Source organism: Chiloscyllium plagiosum, unplaced genomic scaffold (assembly GCF_037043375.1).
Source record: "Chiloscyllium plagiosum isolate Xiang-an unplaced genomic scaffold, Cpla_swu_hap1 HiC_scaffold_28, whole genome shotgun sequence".
NCBI classification, from domain to species: domain Eukaryota; kingdom Metazoa; phylum Chordata; class Chondrichthyes; order Orectolobiformes; family Hemiscylliidae; genus Chiloscyllium; species Chiloscyllium plagiosum.
The window spans coordinates 6,648,623-6,674,672 of record NW_028270166.1 but is presented as its reverse complement, the minus strand read 5'-3'; the positions used below and the strand labels follow the sequence as shown (position 1 = coordinate 6,674,672).

General features: G+C 43.5%; 1 protein-coding gene across 4 annotated transcripts in view; it reads left to right on the top strand.

Moving 5' to 3' along the window:
* Positions 1-26,050, top strand: part of mef2b (myocyte enhancer factor 2b) — a 126,176-nt gene that overhangs the window by 47,197 nt on the left and 52,929 nt on the right. For all 4 annotated transcript variants that reach the window (XM_087975950.1, XM_087975949.1, XM_087975948.1 and 1 more), the window contains 2 exons: positions 13,314-13,442; positions 22,778-22,981. In XM_087975950.1, coding sequence (XP_087832076.1) covers positions 13,389-13,442; positions 22,778-22,981 — 258 coding nt within the window. In that variant the 5' untranslated portion in view covers positions 13,314-13,388. The remainder of the gene's footprint in view (positions 1-13,313; positions 13,443-22,777; positions 22,982-26,050) is intronic.

Genomic DNA, 26,050 nt, shown 5'->3' with positions numbered 1-26,050 from the left:
CGAACCCAGGTCCTTGGCACTGTGAGGCAGTGGTGCTAGCCACTGTGCCAACACCAACCACTGAGCCATCATGCCAGCCCCTGCTATGTCATCGTTCCTTCAGTGTCTCTAGGTGAAAATCCTGAAAATGCCTTCCCGACAGCACTGAGAGTGTCCCGGGATCCTGTGGACTGCAGCAGTTCAAGAATGCAACTCATCACCATCTCCTCTAAGGAACCAGAGGATGAGGGCAAAATGTTGACTCGGTTCATGACACCCTCATTGCACCAAGGAATGTTTTAAAAAGAAGTCTGAGCTAGCCTCCTCCCATTTTCCATCTTATTTCCAAAAATATTTCCCTTATTCCTTACTCCCTCACATACTTGGCCAATGTTTTCCCTAAGTGCATCTCAGCCACTCCCTGTGGTGAGAAATTCCACATCCTCTCAACTTACTGGATAAAGAGAATTCCCCTGAATACCCTTTTGGGTTAATTAGTAACTACTTTGTATTTATGGCCCTGGGTACTAGTCTTGACCACAAGTGGAAATGTCTTCTGTGTCTACCCAATCAAACCATTCGCTCCTCCCTTATAAATCTTAACTAGCTTTGTGTCAATTTTAGAGAAACGAACTCCAGCCCTGGCCAACCTTTCCTGCAACATACACTGTAATCTTTTTAAATGATGCAAGGTGGATTTGTTTAACCTTTCAGCTCCTGTATTATCTTTTATTTTGCACAGCTGTAAATGGATGCTAACTTCAAGGTTTTGTTACCTAAATGCAACTAAACCTGTGTGCCAGCATGTGTCGCCCATCCCCAATTGTGCGTGAACGGAATGGCACACTGGGCTGTTTTCAGAGGGCATTTGAGAATGTGGTGCTGGAAAAGCACAGCAGGTCAGGCAGCATCTCAGGAGCAGGAGAGTCGACGTTTCGGGCAAAAGCCCTTCCAGATAAAGGGCTTTTGCCCGAAACGTCAATCCTCCTGCTCCTCTGATGCTGCCTGACCTGCTGTGCTTTTCCAATACCATGCTCTTGACTCTAATCTCCAGCACCTGCAGTACTCACTTTCACCGAGTTGTTTTCAGAGGGCAGTTAAGAGTACATTGTGTTGCTGGAGATCTGGAGTCAATTGTAGGCCAGACCATATAAGAATGGCTGATTTTGTTTCCTAAAAGGCATTAATGATCAAGTGGGATTTGGATTGTTTCCCAATCACTTAGTTCATCTTTAAGTCCAGAATTATTCTTTGAATTGAAATTCCACCAGTGACATTTGAACCCAGGAGCCCAGAGCATTAGCCTCGCACCTGTGGGTTACTGGAGCAATGACATTACCGTCTCCTTGACTGCACAACAGGACTGGGTCCCTTTCCTGTGCACTCTACAGATTGACACCATTTCAACGAAGGAAAGGTGCTACTTAAATGCAAGTTTCTTGATGGGGTGAGCTGTTGGTTTTGATATCGCTTTCAGACTTTTTGGATTGCATCTATTCAAGTGCCACTGTATCTTTTCCTGTGATGTAGAAACCAGAGTGTGCCTCAGTGCTCCAAGTGTGGCTCAGCCAAGCTTCGACACAAATATAATGAAACTTCTCTGCTTTTCATTTCTAACTCTGGAAATGAATCTGAAGATGTGTTTCGCTTTTTATTTGCTTATTTAATGAGCAGCACTATATTTAGGCTTGTGTATCTGCCGTCCCAAGATCTGCCCCTCTATCTAATTGAGACATTAATCTTCCAAGGAGTATGTGGCCACTTTAATCCTCCTGCTAAAATGTATCATCTGACACTTGCCTATATCTGATCTTCTCCAAAGTGAGTTATAGCCAAGTCTAAAGAGCTCCACCTCACCTTCTAATGGGGAGAGGTCAGTTTGTCATTCTCTTCCCATTGTTTAGACATTTAAAGGACAACTGCTGAATAATCAGGAACATATTACAGTCCAGTGGCTGAGGCTGCATGATGTGATGATGTAACACTTTTTGCCAAATTCTAAAGTGCAGGTTGGGAATATTATTTCTAAACCAGTGACTGCTTTACATGGTTGTTAATATCCCACGAGGTAATGGAAGGCAGCAGTTTATGATATTATCACTAGATGATTATTCAGAAACCTCAGTTAATGTTCCAAGGATCTGCCATTGTAGATGGTAGAATTTGAACTCAATCTTTTTTAAAAGATCTGGATTTAGGAGTCTAATGATGACCATGAATCCAATGTCAGTTGTTGGAAAAACCCACTGGATTCACTGATGTCCTTCAGAGAAGGTTACTACCATCTGCACCTGGTCTGACCCGCATGTGACTGCAGACATACAGCAACATGGTTGATTCTCAACTACCCTTGGAAATGGTTTAGCAAGCCATTCAGTTCAAGGGCCACGTGGAATGGGCAATAAATGTTGGCCAAGTAGTTTAGGCCACCTAAACTACAATCCCGGAACACTATATGGGTAATTTAGCATGGCAATTTAAAATAAAAATCAATGGATAGTTAATGATTCTAACTCAATCCTCTGAGTAGGGTTTGACCTCTTCACCTGCCAACGCAGAAAGAAAGAAGTTGCATTTATATGATGACTCTCATAGCCTCGATGTGCTTTATAGCCAGTGAAGTACTTTAGAAGTATAGTCCCTGTCATAGTGTGAGGAAGGTAGCAGCCAAATTGTCTGCAGCAATGTCCCATAAACAGCAGTACGATAATGACCAGATACCCTGTATTGACTGATGCTAATTGAGCAATGGGTGTTGGTCAGGATGCCAGGGAGAAGTTGCCTCCTTCACTTGTGCCTCCAAATCCTGTACATTTGTTTCAGTGGGCCAAAGGTGCCTCATCTGAAAGATGGTATCTCCAACAGTGCAGTGTTCCCTCAGTACTGCTGCGTTACTGAATCAGCCTCCATTGTTGTTCTCTGACATAGGATTGAAAGGACTTATCTGGACAGGGGGGATGTGAAGAGAATGTTTCCTCTCTGTGAGAATTTAAAACTAGACTGTGTTCAAAAATCAGGAGTCACCTGTTTAGAATCAGGTTCAGCAAAATCTTTTGTCTGCGGGTCATGAGCGTTTGAATTCTCTTCCTAAGAAGGTGTTGGGAGCAGCGTTCTTGAACATTTTTAAGGCAGAGGTAGATAGATAAGCAAGCAGGTGATCATAGAATCCCTACAGTGTGGAAGCAGGCCATTCAGCCCATCAGGTCCACCTCGACCCTCCAAAGAGCATCCCATCCAGACTCATGCCCACTCCTCCTACACTAGCCCTGTAACCCTGCAGTTCTTATAGCAGTCCACCTAAACTACACATCCTGGAACACTATATGGGTAAGTTAGCATGGCAATCCACCCTAACCTGCACATCTTTGGACTGTGGGAGGAAACCGAAGCTCCCAGAGGAAACCCACGCAGACACAGGGAGAACATGCAAACTCCACACACAGTCACCCAAGGCTGGAATTGAACCTGGGTCTGTGGCTGTGAGGCAGCAGTGCTAACCACTGAGCCACTGTGCCACCCATAGGTTGTCAGATGTAGGTGAGGATGTGGGTTTAACTTTACAATCAGATCAGCCATGATCGTATTGAACGGCAGGGCAGGATCAAGGGGCTAAATGGCCTCATCCTGCTCCTTCACTAATGCAGAGTAAGATATCATGCCATCACATCAAGAGCATGTGTGTGCACTCCTTTGTTTTGACCGATTTTAGCATCAGTCATTCAAGCTGTTCAAGCTATTCAAGCTGTTTGCTTGAAGAGTCGACCTCTCCTCTACAAATCACTGCTCCCCCTTTTGGATTATCTGTTCATTTGGTGGGTTTTTTTTTTACTACTTATCAACCTTTTTAATGGCAAGCTGCAGCTCAGGTCAATGGATGGCTGAGAAGCCAGAGTTAGCCCCCTGCTCTCTGATATGTTGTTTTATCATGATATTTTTAGTTCTGTTTATGATATCTCTAACTTTTATTTATTTATGGTCAGTTATCTATAAAATCTGGCTGTAGTTTGCTTCCGTGAGAATGGATGTCTCCATGCTGGAATTGTCCCGCCTCCTTTAATCCATTCAGGGAAACGGAGCCAGTGGGAGGACAGGGAGACATCCTGTCCAGATTCGGTCTTGTAATTCCCAAGACTTAGGCTGACCTCTGATCCCTCAGCCCCCACAGTATTTCACGAGCAGTATTGAGTCTGTGGAGTAGTAGCTAATCTAGAGCTAGTTTAGCTTCTTTGGCATCCTAAAGCATGACTGGGTCCCTTAATGTGCACTCTGCAGGTGGACACCGTTTCAGAAAAGAAAAGGCACTATATAAATGCAAGTTTTATGGTTAACTCACTAAATTGAGCACACAATAACTTGCACAGTTTAAAAGAAAGGGGTTATCAGCAGTGCCAGCTAAGGAGCTGAAGTTGCAAACCTGAGGGTACTACAGTGCCCCCACTGGTGGGAGGATGTGATTAATATGTGACAGTTTACATGCGCAGATTCCATTATAAATGTGAAATTGGAATTTGTAACAGTGCGACAGCATAAGGAAAGTTTAGCAGCAGTGCACAAGTTGTAAATTTTCAATGCTGCTTAATTGAATAGTTTTTATGATTTTTGTTGTGGTTATCAAAGTGAAGAGAGATGACACTAAGGAATTTATGGGTGGCAGGATGACTCAGTAGTTAGTACTGTTGCCTCGCAGCATCAGGGTCCCAGGTTCGATTCTGGCCTCGGATGACTGTCTGTGTGGAGTTTGCACATTCTCCCTGTGTCTGCATGGATTTCCTCTGGGTGCTCCGGTTTCCTCCCACAGTCCAAAGATGTGCAGGTCAGCTGAATTGGTCATACTAAATTGCCCATAGTGTTCGGTGAAATGGGTGTGGGTGGGTTACCCTTCAGAGGGCCGGTGTGGACTGGTTGGGCCAATGGGCCTGTTCCCACACAGTAGGTAATCTAATCTAAAAGAACACCTTCCATTTTGGGTTCCAAGTGTCAATGTCAAACACTTCCAGAGCAGGGACAGCACCTTGGATATAGAGTAAAACTCCCTTTACTCTTTTAAACTAAATGTAAATAGAAAATAAAGCTCCCTTGACACTGTCCACATCAAACACTCCTGAGACTGGGACAGCACGGGGTTAGATACAGTGTAAAGTTCCCTCTAAACTGTCTCCATCCAACAGTCCCAGGACAAGGACAGCACCGGGAGAGATACAGAATAAAATTCCTACTTTTTTAAACTAAATGTAAAGAGAAAGTAAAGCTCCCTTGACACTGTCCACATCAAGAACCCCAGGACAGGGACAAGACAGGGTTACATATCCTGTCCTTCTACTCTTTAAAACTGAAAGTGAAGCTCTCCCTGCTTTGACTCATTTAACACTTCCCGGACAGGTACAGCAGAGTTAGATATCGAGCAAAGCTCCTTCAACTCTTTTAAACTAAAAGTAAACAGAAAGTAAAGCTCTCTCTCCTCCATCCCCATCAAACACTGCAAAGAACAGGTACAGCATGGGGTTAGTTACACAGTAAAGCTGCCTCTACACACTCTCTCTCTCTCTCTCTCTCGTTTTGGAGTGTGCATTCTTCACTATAAAAACCCACTGAACTGTATGAGAGGGAGCGAGAGAGTTCTCAATTTCCTTCCTGTTTCCTACATGGAAACATAATGCATTTCAGTGATTTATGTGCATGTGTCATTAGTTATTTGCATTTAAAATGCCCCTCTGGCTACATTCCCGTATACCAATTTGCATCAGATATCGTGGTTCAATGTCCTGTTTTATCCAGTGGTGACCAGAAGTCTGTGATCAGAAAAGTGAGGGCAACAGGATTGAAAACATCTTACAGATCACAGAAACAAAAAAGTCAGAAAGTTGGTGTTTTACTGTCTTTTGAGACCTCAGAGCTGCTCTAAAATGTTCCATCTGCAGCCCTGTGCACCCACCCCCTCCCCTCCCCATCCTAAATATGCAGATCTTTGAAGAGTGGCAGTGGGCAGATACTCTAACTACTCCTGCCCCTTGTGAAAAGAAGGGAACAAATTATTCGTTGGGTTAATACTAATCCATATGTAATGCTCCCCACCACACTATGTATAAGACTCATGTATAATATTCTACATATATTATCAACTTTGTCCCTGTTTCAGCTCAGCTGATACTGAAACATTTTTCTTCTGTCTCCTCTAGATTTAACTGTTCTGTGCATTCTGGTCTGCTTTCCTATGTTTCTCTTTTGCAAATCAAGTCTTGTTTCCCTATCACTCCTCTGCTTTGTGGCCCCACAGTCATTAAAATTAAAATTCTCAGCCAAGTGTTCAGATCCAGCACCCCTCCCCACCCTCTCCCAATTGGCTTCATGCCTCTGAGTCTCCAAGTTCCTCTCTCCATGCTCTCTCCCTCTGGTGTCTTGAACATTCCCCATCTTAATCATTGCACCACTGGTATCCATGCCTTCTACTGTCTGGGCCCTGAGCTCTGAACTACCCCCCCCCCCCCCCCCCCACCTTCAGTTTTCTATCTCTCTCCATCTCATTTTCCTCACTTCAGGTACTTTTATTTTAGAAACTGACCTTTCTTGACCAGGGATGTGCTCGTCTGACTGTGTATCTCCTTATGCAGCATTTATAATGCTATTGTGAAAAGAATGCATTCTGCATTGGGTTCCAAGCATTGTCATCAAACACTCTCAGGTCAGGTCTAGCATGAGCTCCAGAGAAAAGGTTCTTCTACTCTTTTACACTGCAATTAAAGCTCTTTCTACACAGTCCCCATCAAACGGTCCTGGGGCACCTGTTGTGTTAAAGGTGCTGTATGAACATCTGTTGTTGTAAATGTGTATAACATTATGTATTCAATGCTGTGTGTATGCAGTTCTGTGTATAATAATTCAGTTTTTGTACATTACCCAAGGGCGAGACATTTTATTTTTGAATTATGTGATATGGGTGTTTGCTGGTAAGGCTGTTTTTCTTACCCATTGTGTGACCTGAGGCAATGGTAGTTAACTCCCTTTTAAACAATGGCCATCTTGTTCTGATGGATCTCTGTGAGAGTGTTAAATAGAGGATTCAAAACGCTGACCTTTTGGCAGCACACAGTTGCTCAGTATTTAGCACTGCTGCCTCACAGCATCAGGGACCTGGGTTCGATTCCACGCTCTGGTGACTGTGCAAACTTCACACGTTCTCCCTGAGTCTATGCGAGTTGCCTCCAGGTGCTCTGGTTTCCTTCTTCAGTCCAGCGATGTGCAGGTTAGGTGGATTAGCCATGAGAAATGCAGGTTTCCAAGGATAGGTGGATCTGGGTGAGATGCTTTCCAGAGCGTTGAGGTGGACTCAATGGGCCGAATGGCCTCCTGTACTGTGGGGATTCTGTGATGGATGCACCCATTCAAACTAATATCTTTCTCATTTGAGGGAGCTTGGTGTTCCTGTGATATTGCTGCCATTGTCCTTTTTACAAATGACATTCTTGCATATCGAGCAAGAACATCCAGTCACTGTTGCATTGCAGGAAGCATAGCAACCAGTTTGCTTTGTGGGAGCTTGCTGCATGCAATGTAACAATGACCAGCTCATTGATGCTGCTGTGATGTTGTTTGAGGGATAAATATTTGCTGGGACACAAGAGCTGGGACACCAGGTCTTTGAAATAGCCCCATGGAATCTTTTAAATCTACCTTTGACCCACAGGGCCTCTGTTTAACGTTTCATCTGTTATTTATGACCATGCAGAACTCCCTCAGTACTGCACTGTCAGCTCTGTACTTAGGACCAGGCACGTGGGATATGAAGCTAAAACTTTGATTCAGCTGAATTGCTGACCAGTAAACCATGACTGACTACAATGGGATGTGCTGGAGGGGATGAGAGTTGGTTTGTAATAAAGGATAGAATACTCTAATGTTGCAGAAACCAACCCCTTCTGCCCATTTTTATTTAATCAGTTTTTGAACAACATTCCATTTAATTGTGCATTTTGCAATTTAAATATTTAATTTCCCCCTCTTTATCTTACACATCTTCCAAACTTCTATGATTAGTGTGGAATGAGATAAGCATTCTAAGGAACATCCCAGAAAACTCTTCGTTTGTTTAGGTCCTATAAATCTTTGGGCACAATAGGATATTGCACATGAACAGATCAGCTCAGTCACATCTACCCTGTGGTACACACTCTGCTGCCAATGTTCCATTCACCCATTGCCCTTGGATGCACTGACCTGACTTGGTCCTTGGTCTGACTACGCCTCGATTTTGGTTTCTTTTTACAATTTTCATCCTTTTATTTTCAAACCCCCTGTGGTTTCACCTCCTCCCTATCCCTTTATCCTTCTCCTGTCTCTCATGTGTTCGAGGTTTTTGTGCTACTCTAATTCAATCCTCTTGCACATCCCAGATCTTTTGTCACTCCAAAGCTTTTGCCGTCCTGAACTGTGGAATTCCTCATTCAAACTTCTTTCCCTCTTTGTTCCATCAAGGAACCCATTACAAACCCATGTCTTTGACCAGACATTAGGTCACCCATCTGAATATCATCTCCTGTGGCTCAGTGTCGGGTATCTCCTTTATAACCCTCCCATGGAATGACTGAGGATGCTTTGTTAGGATATAATGGGATTGTAGAGATACCATGTTGCTACTGTGAACATAGAACAGTACAGGCCCTTTGGCCCTTGATGTTGTGCTGACCTCTTTTCCTACTCAAAGATCAGAATAACCTACATGACCTTCAATCTTCCATGTGCCTATCCAAGAGTCGCTTAAATATCCCTAATGAGACTTTCCTCCTTCATGTACAGGGAAGTTTTTGGACCACAGTCATTAGCCAAAGCAGAACCTTAATTTCCCCCAATCCACCTCAAAGCGTCACAAAACATACCATCACTGATAGCCGTTTTAATTCTTTCATCACCTGTGGATATCCCTGATGAGGCCAGCATTCATTGTCCACCCCTAATTTCCCTTGAATGGAGTGGTTTTCATATCAGAAGGCAGTTCAGAGTTAACAGATGTGTGTTATCTAGATTAGACCCGGTAAGGATGGTAATAGTAGACGAGTTGGGATTTATTTTTACAACAATCAATACTGACTAAAATACTGAGCCTAGTTTACGATTCCAGGTTTATTAATTGAATTGAATTTCCAGCAATTGCTATGGTGGGGTTTGGACCCATGTCCCTGAAATGATCACTATGCCAGTGTCTCCCTTCAAGTTAATACTTATTGCTGCAGCTCTTATGAAGGTAATGCTGTCTGGGACTTGAGTTCCTTTCACTCAGCTTGCCCTTAAAAAGGAGGAAAGATGCAGGAGACAGAGAATTACAGAAATGTTACAGTGCAGGAGGTGACCATTCGGCCCATCATGCTTTTACTGGCTCACTAAGCATTATCACAAAGTGTCAATCTCCTGCATTCTCCCCTATACCCTTGTCCCATTATTTTTATCCAAATAGAGGCGGTTGGAAAGTATGGAATGAATTTTAGATTCATTTCGATTCACAGTGCAGAAATAGGCACCTCATCCCATCATATCTGTTATGGGCTCTTTGAGAGAGCTAACCACTTAGTTCCACTTCCTTGCCCATCCCCGTAGTCCTGGCAATATTACCTTTCTAGGTATTTCTACTCCCACATGGTTGGGTAGGAAGGTGGGAGTTTAAGAGCTAGTGCGATGAACATTGTACCAGGGATCACTTTTGATGTTTCTGTATTCTGCTAAATTGAAGCTTGCAGGCAAGTTATTCTTTTCTTGACAGTAACTGGGACAAATTGCTTTACGTGTCTCAGCTCAGGCCAGCTGTAAGCAACTTACAATAATCCAATTTGTGACCAAGTGATATCAACGGCCTATGGGGACATTTCTCTGCATCTGTCTTCTCTCTTTTCCCCTCTCTCCCTTGCTGACGCAACTGAGCCTAGAGAGTTCCTGAAGGAACTGCAGTTCACTCATAAATACTTCAGTGTTGGTCAAGTAAACAATCTCATGCCCCACAGTTTCCCATGCTGGAGAGAAACAAAAAGAGCAGCAAAACCCTGGGTTTGTATAACGCTGTATGAGCTGGGCTTGCTTTCTGTCACTTGCTCTGTTCAAGGCAGCACAGTGGGTCAGTGGTTAGCACTGCTGTCTCACAGCACCAGGGACCCAGGTTCGATTCCAACTTCAGGTAACTGTCTATGTAGAGTTTACATGTTCACCCCGAGTCTGCGTGGGTTTCCTCCGGGTGCTCCGGTTTCCTCTCACAATCCAAAGATGTGCAGGTCAGGTGAATTGGCCATGCTCAGTAGCCCATATTGTTAGGTGGATTAGTCAGGGGCAAATATAGGTAGGGGAATGGGTCTGGGAGGGTTACTGTTTGGAGGGTTAGTGTGGACATATTGGGCCAAAGGCCTGTTTCCATACTGTAGGGAATCTAATCTAATCTAAACAACAGCAATGACTTGCATTGGAGTATCACCTTAATAGGATAGAGTGCCCAAAGATGTTTCACAGAAGGAGTTAGCAAATATTTGACATTGAATCACACGCGATCCTGACGCAGGTGACTGGACAGGTAAGTTTTAAAGAATGCCATGTGGGAAGGAGAGGGCAAGAGTTTCAAGAAGGGAATTATGGAGTTTAAGGTGCAGACATCTGAAGGCAGAGTTGCTAATAATACAGTGGGGAATGAGCCAAGACAAAATATTCCCAGATAGTAATGCCACTTTTTACTTTGACATTTTAGGGTAAGTTCTTCGCCATCTAATTCTGCTCCACTGTCCTGAAGAATCTGACCTTGTTGAGATATTGTTCCTAAGTTATACTTTATAAGTACGTCCTAAAGTTCTCCAAAATGGTATGGAGAAAATGTGGAGACTCTGATAATGCATGCCCTTGTATTCTGCAACAATGTGTAAAATCTCCAACATTTCCCTGCCAGACAGTCAATGTTGGCAACCTGTTTGATTACTTGGTTGTCACTGGATTTATTTAAACACACCTACAGGACGCACATGGGTATGAGCGCAGAGGCATACACATGTACATACACATGCACACATGAATACACATAATGAACATCAGTTATTTGGAGAGACTGCTGAAGTTAAGTTTATTTTGCTTTAGAGAAAAAAACGCAAGGAGGAGATTTAATAGTGGCATTTGAAATCATGAAAGGTCTGATAAGTAAAAATAGTTTCCAGTAACTGAAGGGTTGTTAATTAGAGAACACAGATTTAAGATGACTGGTAAGAGAACCAGGGGTGACATGCAGAATGCAATGAGTGGTTACAGTTTGGGAGGTGCTGGCTGATAGAGTTAACAGTGGACCACAAAATCCACAGTGGATAAATACTTAAAAGAAAACAAATTGCAGAGAATCCGAGAGGAGTGGGGCAAGCTGGATAGCTCTTCAAAATAACCAACATTGAACCAATGGGCTGAGTGGTTGTCTTCTGTGCTATGTTATTCAGTGGTTCCTTGATTTTTCCAGTATCTTGCTCAACTTGCCTGGTCTTTGCTTCATTAGATGCCAACAGTTAGGCTGCTTAATTATATTCATAGCATGAGAGCAACCTTTTAATAACACAATTGTCTTGACTGTGTTTGGAGTATAATGAACCTCTTCATAGTTTGCTCCACCTAATACCCCTCTTGTTGTGTTGTGGCTCTTAGCCAGTAGGCACCCTAACCTTGTTTAAGAGAGACGCTGATGATACCATCACAGTCATAACAAATGACCTTATGGTCGAAAGGTTTCAGACTGCATCTTAGCCGGAGTCTCTTGAAGCATGGCATGCTGATGGAATCGTGCTGCTGTTTGTATTTAGCCCGGGTATTGAAGTGCCTGTGACTGTTATGCCAGGAGCTGCTAATGGCTGCTGTGGTACAAGTGGCAGTGTCCTACCTCTGAGCCAGGAAGACAGGGTTCAAGCTGCAGCTATCCAGAGATTCGTCTTAACATTTCTAAGCAGGCTGATTTGAAAATATGTACAGCAGGAACTCTGTTGAATATCTATTGAACCCTTCAGTAGTCCAATACCCATCTCTCACCACAGGACCTAACATAAATGTCACATCAGATATATGTTCCATACATTTGCGTTCATGAGGATACAAGTTGGCAGATCATCTGTTTCCGTCAGCCTCTTGAATGTACCAAATCACCTTTTAAAGGCTTCACATTGCTGGGGACAGGAAATCAGATGCCCTTCACCCAAACTCTCAACTGCCACGGTCCCTCACTCAAGACTGAACCTCCGGTAAATTCCCCTGGCAAGTGTGGCCAAGTGCTGCCCATCAGAACCCATCCAATCAACAGTTGGATAGAGGACAGCCAGAGTAGGTGGAAGAGTAAAGGAAGAGGAGCAGCCTGCCAGGGTGAGAAACGATGGGTTTGGATCACAGTGCAGAACCTGTGCAATTGCAGCTGAGATCTCAACTGCTATAAATAATTTTATTTACATGTTTTGAAATGACAAATTGTGCTGCTTTTGAAGAACACTGAAGGTTACTGATGTGAATGTACTATTGAAGCACTGTCATCCATCAAGCGCTCAATCATGCCAGCAAAAAAAAAGATTGGCAGCAAATGTAACCAATCAGTGATATTATTGTCAAATTAGAATCCATTCTCCATTCTGTAAGTAGCTTATGATTGTTCTCTCTCTGGGTTTTATGATGTTTGTGTTAACAAATGTCACAGTAATTTATTCCTATTTCATAGGCACGCACTCCCTGTTTCCATCTGTACAATGTGTTGAATTTTAGATTCTCATTTAAATAACGTTTTATAGTAGTGTGGGAGGCAGTGATGTGGACTCGATTGGCTGGCGTGATTAATTATTCCAAATCAGTGAATTGGGAGGAAGAGTGAAACTTGCAGAAAACAGGATCTTTAACAAAGTCCATGGACTGCATTTAAAGAGCACATCACAACAGTTTATAAAGACTATTTAAAACAAAAATACTGCCAATGAAGGACAGAACTCATGATTGGAATAGGGTGATTTGTTGAGTAAAATGCATTGGATAGAGGATTATAACAATGCAAATTGTGTTTGGAATCAATCCTAGTCATTTAGGAACACTGTTTGTGGTCTAAATAAATTTAACTCCTGGAATATTGCTGTCACTGCATGCAACCTAGGATTCCCTGCAGAACACGATATAAACCTGATGTGACTCAATGCCACCAGTGACAGGATGGTCAAATTGCTACATGATATGTTTACATTAAAGTTTCCATTACGAATAGGAATTTTATATTTGGTTTTGACTTAATCTTGTACAGTCATAACATGGTCGATACTATATTACATAGATGTAATTATTCCCTAATGTGTGTAATTTCCCCCATTCTCTAGGTGATGACAAAGAAACCGTTCTGTACTCGGATTTGAAACCTAAGAGACGATATTGTTTTACAAACAGAGTGAGAAATGGGGAGAAAGAAGATACAGATTTCCCGGATTGTTGACCAGCGGAATCGACAGGTATGGAATTCCCAGAGATTAGGAGCAGAGAATTATCCAGCCTTGAATAGACATAGTCGATCCCTGTTCACAATTGGTTTGCATGTAGCTCAGCAAGTAGGTGTTGGGCAAGCTATTTGGCAGCAGTGGGAATTTCATCCGAGTCTGCACGCTTACATGCTCCCAACAGCTGAGCAATTAAGTGGGGGTGCCTGACTGATCCCTACCCCCCTCCCATTCTAGGCAGCTCAGTGGTTAGCGCTGGTGCCTCTCAGCACCAGGAACCTGGGTTTGATTCCAGCCTTGAGTGACTGGGTGGCGTTTGCACGTTCTCACTGTGTCTGTGTGGGTTTTCTCTGGGTGCTCTGATTTCCTCCCACAGTTCTAAAGATGTTCAGGTGAGGTAGATTGCCCATGGGAAATGTGGGTTATGCGTGGGGGAGGCTGAGTCTGGTGTGATGCTGTTCGGAGGGGTCAGTGTAAATCTATGGGCCAAATGGTCTTTTTCTGCACTGTAGGGATTCTATGATTCTATCTCAGGTCAAGGTGGCTCCTCTTGTGATACTTCATGTTTCTTCCTGGGCATCAAATCTGAAATGCTCCGTATCACATTGGGTATTGAACCTGCCACCTAATGTAACCAACATGTTGTCAATGGAGTTTTGTTTTGTAAACTCACTGCCCACCCTGCCGGATTGTATTTTTTACAAAGCAGCATCCTCTTCCATTCAGACCCTGTAACCTGTAAGATGCTGAAGGGTCTTCACAAAGTGGATGGGATTTTTCTTCTTGCGGGAGAATCTAGAACTAGTGGGCCCCGCTTAGAAATAAGGGATCAACCATTTAAACAGATGAGAATTTTGTTTTCCTCATGATGGATTGAGAGTCTTTGGAATTCTCTTCCTCAAAGATTGGCGGAAGTAGAGTTTTGTTAAATCTATTCATGGAGTGTGAGAATCACTGGCCATGCCAGCGTTTATTACCCATCTCTCGATGACTTTGCAATGGCGGTGGTGAGCTGCCTCCCTGAGTCACTGAAGTCTCTTTGGTGTAGGTAAACCGACAACGCTGTTAGAGAGAGAGGGTTCCAGGATTTTGGCACTGGAGCAACAGGGACATATTTCCAAATCTGGATGGTGAGTGGCTTGGAGGGGAACTTGCAGGTGGCAGCAATTCTGTGTTCTAGCTGCCCTTGTCTTTCAAGATGGCAGTGGTCATGAGTTTAGAAGGTCAAGATTGGAGTGGTACTGGAAAAGCGCAGCAGGTCAGGCAGCATCTGAGGAGCAGGAAAATCGACGTTTCTGGCTAAAGCTCTTCCAAACGTCGATTTTTCTGCTCCTCGGATGCTGCCTGACCTGCTGTGCTTTTCCAGCACCACTCTAATCTACAGTACCCACTTTCGCCTGTGAGTTTGGAAGGTGCTGCATAAGTGTTTGCGAGGTAGATAGATTCGTGATTAGCTAAGGGGTGGAAAGTTGTTGGGGTAGGTGAAAATATGGAGTAATTGGGTGAGTAATTGTGATCCTATTGAATGGTGGAATGGGCTCGAGAGACTGCGTGACCTGCTGTGGCTCCTGATGAGTGTGTTTACCATTCTTGGCCCTCTGCCAATATTGTCCTGTCAGTGGCAATTGGAATGCATGTGCAAACAGACTGGGAAAATTTGGGATCTGGTTTTCCTTTCAGCTTGATATCCTGACTGAGGACGCAAACTTTGACCAACGGCATATCAGTTGGGCATCCCTTGTATGCCCATGCCATACAGTGAAATGAGGGAAGGTCAGGTGGCTTGGAAAAGAGCCTCCGATCAGAAAGAGAGGTAGCAATAGATAAAATCAAACAAACCCCCTTGGACTCTTCACTGCAGAAATTGTGGGAAGATGCAGAGCTGGGGGCGTTTTCTTGGACTAGTGCCTTGACTCCCCCAGGGAAAATCGACCATCTGTTTGTCTAAGGGTTGGAGGCAGAATTCCCAGGTTGCCAGCATAAATTTAGAATGAAAACCGGAATCTTCCCTTCAGTTCCGTTGTGTTAGGCAATGCAGGAAAGGAAGTTTTTCTATTTTTGGGAAGAAAGAGGTCATGCCCTGGGTCGGTGTAAAACACGACCTTCACCATATTAGGATGTTTTTGGTCAGGTTAAATCCCAAGAGCCTCCTGAAATAGATCCTTCTATCCTCCCAGTTGAAATTCCACCTCTTTTGGTGCTCTGGGTATGTTAAAGTGACAAGAGAAACTCTCTGAGATTGCACAGAATCGTACAGGACAGAAACCATCTATTCACCCCAAATGGTCCATCCCATTATTTTCAGCTCCGTGGAATCGTCCACCTATTCTTTTTCATCTTGCTTTATCTTCCTGCTATTCTGATGTACATGATGCGTTAATGTAGCCTGTCTGTAAACACTATCTCCAAGGAGAGGTGATAACCCAAGTGGTCACTGGACTGTCAATCGAGGGGCCCAGGGTTGAATTCACCTCCACCATGGCAGAATGTTTAATTGAATTTAAGTGTCTAATAGTGACCAGGAAACCCATTGCAATTATTGGGGAAGAAAAGCCCATCTGGTTCACTGATACCCTTTAGGGATGGAAGCTGCCATCCTTACCTGGTCTGGCCTACATGTGACTCCAGACCCACAACAATGTGGTTGACTCTTAACTGCCCTCCTGGCAATTAGGGATGGGCAATAAATGCTGGCCTGGTTATCAACACCTACATGCCATGAATGAATTTTTAAAAAAACACTGGCTGTAGAAGCAAGTTTCAGATTCTGTAGGTAAATTCCTCCTGGAATCATTGTCTTTTATTAATGGTTCAGGTTAATGTAGGAGTAAAAAGTTCTTAATTTGCCAACTTGGTTGCACAGGTGAATGTGAATATTGCAGCATAGCCCAGAATGATGTCGTGATCAGAACACAGCTGCTGTAACTGCATAACCAGGATCAGACACAGAGAAAGACACTGCTGGAGATCCTGTCCCCAATGTCCAACTCATTGTTTCTGCTAGAGAGTGAGGATGTCGTGGTTGAATAGTCTTGGCTAATATCTCCCTGTTTGGGGGAGCTTGATGCGTGTAAATTGGCAGTTGCTCTTCTTGCGTTACAGCATTGACTACACTTCAGTAAGTGCATAATTGGCTTTAAAGGGCTTTGAGATGTCCAGAAGGTGCTGCAGAGTTGCAAGCTCTGTCTCTACTTCTCTGTTTCTGCCCTGCTTGTGCTCCCGAGAGGACCACCCACTGTTTTCAAATCCGTTTGTAAAGAAACGGCTAACATATTTGCATCAGATTTGCCTAATCTCTGGTTGTGAGTCAGCAAGTCATAAGACGTACAAGTCAGCGCCCATTCTGTCAATGTTGCAGAGTTTCTCACAGGTGAATTCCCAGGCACGGGCACTCACTACCACATGCAAAATCTTGCGTTTCTTTTGGCTATCTTTGGCTTGTGGTATTTTCAGTGAAGTATCGGTTTCAGTCCCTGTTAATTTAATATTGAATCAATTTTCTTGTTTATGAATTCACACTGTCACTCACAGTTCTCCCTCACTGACTACATACAGCAAATTTATTGACTTTTTAAAAATTGTTCTTGAGCTGTGAGAATCAAAACCAGTCTAAGGTTACAGAGTAGGCTATTTAGGACTGAGAGGAGGAGGGATTTTGTCACCCAGAGACTAGGGAGTCTGTGGAATTCTCTGTCACAGACAATGATTAAATGTTTTCAAGATGGAGTTCTGATATAGTTCTTGGGACTAAAGTGATCAAATGATATGGGGGAGAAAGAGGGAACAGGGTTTTGAGTTGGATGATCAGCCATGATTATACTGATTCACAGAGAAGGTTTGAAGGGCCGAATAACCTACTCCTGCTATTTTCTGTTTCTGATATTGGCAAAGATTGGCCAGTTGTCCATTCTTGGGCTTCCCTGAGAAGGTGATGCTGGACCAATCAAATTTGGCTTGGGTTTGATGCAACTGAGTGTGAGACCACTTCAAAGGAAGCAGGTCATCCTAGTGATGGTCACCCAGGGGTAAGGTGACCTCCCTCTCCCCTCGAGTCTCAAGATTGAGACTGTAGTTTGGAATGGTGGTGCGTTCCTGAGATGCAGATGGGACATTGAACCAGGACCCCCTGTCCTTTTTAACTGGATATGGAGATGAATGGCACTAATTTGAAGGGTAGGGTAGTTTTCCCAGGTACCTCATCCAATATTTATCCCCTCTTCAAAATGGTTGATTAAAAAAAGACTATCTGGTCAGTTATCACAACGTAGGATTTGGAGTGCATCAGATACCTACATTACTGTAGTTATGACACTTCGAAAGTATTTCATTGGCTGTAAATCACCTTGGGACATCCAGTGGTTGTAAAAGGCACTACACAAATGCAAGTCTGCCTTCCTTCTTCATATGGGACTGAAGTCACATATAGGCCTGGACAGGGTAAAGATGTCATTTACCATTCCCTATCAGACCCTGGCAAACCAATTGGGTTATTAGGACCACCTAGTTCGCTTCATGGTCTCTTGTACTAATCCCAGACTTTCTCTTTCAAAACTGAATTCAAACTCTCAACCAGACGGTGGAATTTGATCCAACATTCCCTGGATATTAATTTAACAGAGTAAGAGGCAACTTGACAGAAACGTGTAAGATCCTGAGTGGTCTTGACAGTGGGGCATGTGGAGAGGATGCTTCCTCTTACACAAGAATCTAGAAATAGCAGTTAATGTTTAAAAAGGAGTCACGTATTGAAGAGACTTTGGAGCGCATTTCCTGAAAAGCTGGTAGAAGCAGAGCCCCTGAATGTTTTTAAGGCAGAGGTGGGTAGATTTCTGATAAAGAAGGGGGTGAATGGTTATTGGGGGTAGGCAGGAATTTGGAGTTATCAGATCAGCTATGATTTATTGAATGGTGGAGCAGATTTGAAGGGTCAAATGGCCTACTCCTGATCTTAATTCACATAGAATCGCTACAGTATGGAAGCAGGTCATTTGCCCATTGAGTACACACTCACCTTCCAAGAACATTCCTCCCAGACCCAGTTCCTATTCTGTAACTTTGCATTTCCCATGGCTAACTCACCTAGCCTACATATCCCTGGACACCATGGGCAATTTAGCATGGCCAATCCACCCTAACCCGCACATCTTTGGACTGTGGGAGGAAACCAGAGCAGCCAGAGGAAACCCACGCAGACACAGGGCAACATGCAAACTCCACACAGTCACCCAGTTTGCACTATTATAAGTTTCTGCATTTCTACTAAAATTGAAAGCTCTGATTGATTGGAAATGCCAACTCCAGGAGACATTCCTTTCTTTCTGAACTACCCATCTTGTCAAATAACTTTTCTCTGTCCATCTCACCAACCATTTTACAATCCATAAACATGCTTAAAGAAAATCTTTAAAACTCAGTCTATTTTTAATACTATTGGTTTCCTCCATCCTTCTCTGAATTGTCCAGGAAATTCAATTTTAGTTCCTGGAGACTCGGGAGCATTGATAGTTCTGACAATAACTATTTGCGTTAAAGATACCATATAAATTTAGTGAAACACCCTGATGCACGTCAGCAAGGTAATCCAACAACATTTGACACTGCGCCAAATGGCCAGACTTCCAGTTAAAGTATTGAAAGCTTGTTGTAAAGGAGGAATGAGAGGTAAAGAGGCCGAGAGCTTCAGAATTAATTCCGAGGTTTAGGATGTAGGCAATTGGAGGCAGAGTCATTGATTCAAGAGGCCAGAATTAGTCGACTGCACAGGTATCTTAGAAACTTGAAAGACTGCAGCAGATTAGATATGACTTGAGGAGTTAATTTGTACAGTAGGCATTGAGTTAATTGTGTGGGTTTTTGTTACTCTCTTGTGTCTCCTCTCTCTCAGCCACTGACTCATACTGGGAAATGGTTGCCTGGGTGCTGTATATCAATTGATGCAGATTGCACGGGAGCAGAGTGCACAGTCAGAGCGTGCAGTCTGTGTCGTCAGGGCTCTGGCTGTACGTGCAAAGCCACAGTATCACTGCAGGGGCCTTATTGTGGTCTGAAGCTAGCTCATTGAGTTAGTGTCTCTTCAGCACCTCATCCTTTAGAGATCTGATCTCCTGTGTGGCACAGCCTGCTCCTGTTCCTCTCTGACAATGGCCAGTGATTCCATTAACAAATCTCATTGCCCAAGAGGTGGCCATTCAGCCTAGTATTGCTATTGCTGTTCCATTAAAAGAACTACCTAATTAGTTACACTCCAACCTGCTCCTTTACCTGTAACCTCACAACTTTGTTCCCCTCAAATACTTGGAATTTCTGGAAGTATTGATATGCCCCCACCCCCACTATGCTGCCCAATAGGAACTGTACAATTGACCATAAGGGCGTTTGAAGTTGATGGATTTTTGAGTTTATTCGCTCCCCTCTTGAAGGAGTTGACTCAGCTCCAGGAACACAAAGCTTTCATTCTCTTGTTCAAGTGACACTTTATTCAGCAGAATACAATGATTGTCAGAATTAGTCTGAGCTTTGTGTTTTACTTTCACTGATGAATATCCTCTGGCTTCAACTGGCTGTACATCTTATCTGTGGCTTAGTGGGTAGCGGTCTGTCTCTGAGTCAGAACATTTAAGAGTCCTCCTGCAGTGTCCTTGTAATCCAGGCTGGCATTACCAGTGCACTACTGAGGGTATGCTGCGTTGTCAGAGGACCAGTTTTGGCACAGGCCAAGATTTGCCTGTTCTGATGGCTCATGCAGGTGTATATTGTAAAACACTGGGATCTTTAAAGAACATTAGGGAAGTGGTCTCTACAGTCTCGAGTCCTCAGGAAGCAGGGTGACAGGTCGTTTCTTTCTTGGATATTGTATAAAGCTGTGGAACATGCACATTTTGTTGTGTTTTATGGCCAGGTGCATTTTATGGCCAGGTGTGCTCTGCTTTAAGATATTTCTGCAACGTGGTAAAGTGTGATATAAGTTCGAGGTATCATATTCAAGTGTGGGGACAATGACCAGTGCAATTCCCATCCTGACCCAGCCCAGCTTCCCCAGTCCTGCATTGTCCAATACGTCCCACTGTACATTCATACAAAACACCTCGAGATGTCTTCTATTAAACTCTCTGACAGCCATCCATCTCGTTAGATATAGGATCATAACAAATGGGCACAGCAGTAGGCCATTCATCCCATTGAACCTGTCTCACCAATCAATAAGATTGGATTGTGATCTCAACCCAACTATCCCACCTGTCCCCCATGACCCTAAACTCCGTTGTCAATCACATATACTGGAGTGGGCTCACCTTTGGGGTTCATGTACAAGAGCACCCAGATTCATTGTACTTTAACATTCTGTTGGCCTTCTCCATTTAAATAATATTTTGCTATGTGTCAGTGTGCACAGTCATGTATCTTCGCATATTCTACTCCATCTGCCAGTTTCTTTACCCAGACACTTTATCCATCGATAACCCTTTGCAGTCTCTTGAGCCTGGATTTTACATGGCAGACTGGGCAAGTTTTCGGTCTGGGAATGGTATAAAATACTTTGAGTCCCTAAGCCCACTATCTTCACACACACCCCAGAGCTCACTTCTCTTTAATGTATTGCCAAAATCAGCCCGGCTGCATATTTAAATCGATTAAGTTTGTTAATGAACCTGTTGATCTAGGCAATATGATCATTGTAGCACAGGAGCCTCAGTTATCTAGTATCCGATTATTCAAACAAGATAGCAAGGTCCTGATACGTGGCTAAACTGTGTTATCTGGTGTCCGATTATCCAAATGTTCAAATATCCGAACATCCGATTATCCAAACAAAATACTCCCTGCCTGTGTTGTTCGGATAATCGCGATTCCTCTGAATCTGAGCCGGAAGACCTAGGGGATTAAGTCCCATCTGCCTTAGGTGTGTCACGATGTCTCTGAATAGGTTGATTTTTAAAATATCCATGCGGTCCCTGCCAGAATGCCGGTGGTGTGAGCTGTCAAACAGAAGCAAACAGCCAGTTTGTACATGTCTTGACATGTGGCAGGGGGAAAGAAGTGGGAGAGTCCTATCATTTGTTCGGATTAGGTGGGTGCATCATTTCTCCTGGCATTGCCCCCTTTGTTTCTGCCTGCTTGCTCTCTAAGACCCACCCTGATACTTGGCTTCCTTGTTAGTGCTGCAGCCAGCAGCGTATGCTAAAATCATAGAATCCCTCCAGTGGGAAAGAGGCCAATCAGCCTATTGAGTCCATACCAACCCTCTGAAGAGCATCCCACATAGACATACCATCCCCCCACCTTATCCCCATAACCCCCCATTTCCCATGGCCAATCCACCTAAACTGCACATCTATGGAAATGGAGAAAGACACTAACTCTCACCCAGAGTCAAAACACTTGCATCACCCTGTTGGACACAGGGTTGGCCAATTTCCATCCCTTGATCAACATCACAGGAATTAATTATCAGGTGATTGCCATATTGCTGTTTGTGCGATCTTGGAGCTGGAAGTCTGGTGGAGGTGGATTCACCTGAAGTATTCAAGAGGGAATTGGATAGAAGATGATGTGCAAGGTTATGCGGGGAGGTTGGGGGGGGTGTGTGCAGGAGACTGACGCTAGATAATGATGCTCACGTAACGGACCAGTGTAAGTACAATGGGGCAAATGGCTGCCCCCTGTGGCATAATGCTTCGGTTCTTTTGTAGAGTTTACTTTAAGGCACCACAAATTATTTCAACTTTACCTGAGGTTCATGTAAGCCTTCACCTACATCATGCAGTAGGCTGGGGGAGGCCACAGGAATGTGCATTTAATATTTTTTTAAAAAACCATCAAGTAGTTTTGGGTGAATTCCATTCTGAGGCAGAGAGAATACCTTTGAAGATATCATTGCTACCTTCCGTTCATCTCTCACTTAACTTTTTAAAAAATGATTTTGCTTGTACCACTCCTCTTTCTTGATCCTAACCTAAGAACTTGTACCTTTCCCTAACAAAGCACTCCCATGGGACAGTATACTGTATTCCAGGGTATATTGTCCCACGGGAGTGTTGCACTGCCAGGGGTGCTGCCTTTCAGATGAAATGTTAAACCAAAGAGCCATAACTACTCAAGTTGATGTGAGAAGTCCGACAATAAAGTAATGCAGGAGTATGTCCTTTGTGCTTCAGTCGACATCATGAGAATTCTTTATCTGGTAATTGTCACATTGTTGTTTGTGAAATCGTGCTGTGCACAAATGGCTGCTGCTTTTCTCGCGCTAAAACAGTAGCTACACTATTGAAGGATACCTTCTTTAGGTGCTTCGGGTTATCCACTAATTGTGCAAACTGCTGTTAGAGTGCAAGTATTTCTCTTGCGTGCAGGTGACCTTCACTAAGAGGAAGTTTGGCCTGATGAAGAAAGCGTATGAACTGAGTGTGCTGTGTGATTGTGAGATCGCGCTCATTATCTTCAACAGCACCAACCGCCTCTTCCAGTACGCCAGCACAGATATGGACCGAGTGCTACTCAAGTACACAGAGTACAGTGAGCCACACGAAAGTCGCACTAACTCGGACATCCTTGAGGTAAGGAAAGTGTCAGCCATGGTTGGAGGAACAACTTATCGACAACTCTATTCATCCCCAGTGGTCTCCATTGGCATCTTCTTCCAACTAGCCTTCACTGTTGGCCAGTGATTGATGTTGAGGTCTAAGCTGGAAAAGATCAAGAGTCTTTCATTGTTATCTCCCAGGACTAACCTGAGAATTTTCCATCTTTCACCCCAATTACTCAACCCCTTGTCTCTAATTCAGTATTAACTTTACGCCCAATCTCCCCTCCCCATGTTATTGATCTTGAAGTTTAAAATCTTGGGTGAAACGTATCAGTTTTAAATAGTCAGTACCTCACTGTCAGGTGGATTAGTTGAAGTGAATATTTATAGATGCATTGAAGGGAAGCTGAATAAACACAAGAGAGAGTGAGAAATAAAAGGGTATGGGAGTGAGCTGAAGAGAGGTGGCAGCAGGTTCTAGTCCAGCTAGGACCAGGTGGGCCAAATAGACTGTTTCTGTGCTGTAAAACCACATCTATTTATGATATTTTAAACAGGAAGGAGTGCAGAAGGAAAAGATTTCTTCTTTAATCTCTGTTTTGGACACATAGACTTTGCTGAGCAGGCTGGCTGTGGACCATCATGGAGCACTCGTTGTCTGTTACAGTCGAAAGTCCTGCTCAACTGTTTTGCTTTGTGCATGATGATGTCTGTGTTGGATGGAGGTATTTTGGGTCTTTGCTGTTTGTTGCCAATATTGGTTTATTCTGGAATCTCCAGGTTACCACAGTGAGTGAGAAAGACCAGAGCAAGTCTTTTTCTTTGCATTAAAAACATTGGAAATGGGGCAAAACATCTCTTTGCCACATTGGACAATAGCTGATTCCCAGTAATGATTTAAAAGGCATCTGGATGGGTATACAAATAGGAAGGGTTTAGAGGGATATGGGCCACGTGCTGATAAATGGGATTAGATTAGGTCAGGATATTTGGTCGGCATGGATGAGTTGGACCGAAGGGTCTGTTTCCGTGGTGTACATCTCTATGACTGGGAGAGGATCCATTCACTGTGAAGTTTGGTAATTTTGAACTTACCAGAATGGCACACAGTGAAATCTCTAGGTACTTGTCCAAACCATCAAAGTATGGGCAAGTAGTTGAGTTTAAGAGTCTGTTAGTTGTCAACATCAGAAGCATCCTTGAGTGAGTGATCAACACAAGATTTGTATAAAATGGCTGAAGGCTTTCAGACCAGTTTCCAATTACCATGATTAATCCACCCAGCCTGCACATCTTTGGACTGTGAAAAACTGGAGCACCCAGAGGAAACCCAGGTAAGCACGAGGAGAATATGCAAACTCCACACAGACACTCATGGCTGGAATCGAACTTGGGTCTCTGCCGCTGTGATGCTAACCACTGAGCCACCGTGCCACCCCCTGATCCAAAACTCAGGATTATACACCCAAAGACTCCATAAAGTTCATTCAAATTTAATCTGGTTACTGCTAACATTTTCACTGGCTCTGGTGTGTTTGATGCAAATAAAATGGCAACATTTTGATGTCACAGTGGACAATTGGTAAAGATTTATTTTTCAGAGGATATGGGCATCACAGACAAGGCTTGCATTTATTGCCCATCTGTAATCGCCCTTGGCTTACTCAGTCATTTCAGAGGGCCAAAAGTCAACCACATTTGCTGTGGATCTGGTGCCATATTTAGGCAGATATCCTTCCCTAAAGGGCATTAGTGAACCAGATGGGCTCTTCAATGATAATAGGAGAGGGACTGAGGACTGCAGATGCTGGAGATCAGAGTCTAGAAGTGTGGTGCTGGAAAAGCACAGCCGGTGAGGTAGCATCCGAGGAGCAGGAGAATCGATGTTTCAAGCATAAGCCCTTCATCAGGAATCGGCTCTTCATCCAGACAAAGAGATTATACTCAACATGGACTCTCCTGCTCCTCGGATGCTGCCTGACTGGCTGTGCTTTTCCAGCACCACATTTTTTGACTGACCCTACCATGGTTACTGTTACTAAATTTAGCTCTTAAATCGAGATGCTTTGATCATTGAATTTTAATTCCATCATGTTGGTATTTGAACCCAGGTTGCCAGAACATTACCTTGGTCTCTGGATTAATAGTTGAGCCATAACACCATCAGGCCACAATCTCCCCAAATGATGAAGGCAGATAATTTTATACAGCAAGTTCAAATCTCTGTGCCTTTCTTATTTGTCATTTGTACAAGCAATGGCAAAATAATTACCTGCTCTGTTACATGCTACAGGTGTCACCTTTTGATGAGGATCAGTCAGGAAAATCAACAGGAAGCTCTCTCCAAGCCTCACTGCTGCTCAGAAATACAAATCATTGTTTGGGGGTTGGGGGTGGAGGGAGTGTGTGTCCTCAACACGTAAATGTGAATTTTAAGAAAGCATGTTCTGACTTGTAGATGATGAATTTTCTAAAGAACAAGTAGCCATGCTTTGGATATCGGCCCACGTTTCCATGCCAACTGAGCACTCTGCGTAGAAACTGCTGGCCACATATCTCTAATCTGGCCTTTATCTCGCGTACAAATTCATTTTGTTCGAGTGTCTTGCAAGATAGAATGACAAAAACTTGCAACACACATGAGGACCATTTGGCTTGTGACAATCATTTGATCAAAGAGCTGTGTTTTAGTATCTTGGCTGTGCATTTTGACGTTGCCCTATACATTCCCTCATAAAAATACAAAGTGCTAGAGAAACACTAATGTATATGGTAAGGGTTCCGTAAAGGTTAATGTTGGAGTCTGTATGATGTCATACCCATCTGATGGGTGGAGATAAGGCAGAATATTATTTCAAGACCTCTTAGAGTGAAGAACCTACATCCACAGGCTGTCTCCCAATCTTAGTAATAACATCTAGTTTACAAATAGAGACTATGGGGCTCTGAGCAATGTAGGTTGTGATGAGATTTGAGGCAGAATTTGATTTGAAAAAATCCAGCAAGGCTCTGTGTTGGGGGCAACTTGCTACATCTTGTCTGCGTTTACCAACTGGTAAGACAGGTATTTCTATCAGCAGTGACTTACCAATTATGGGGG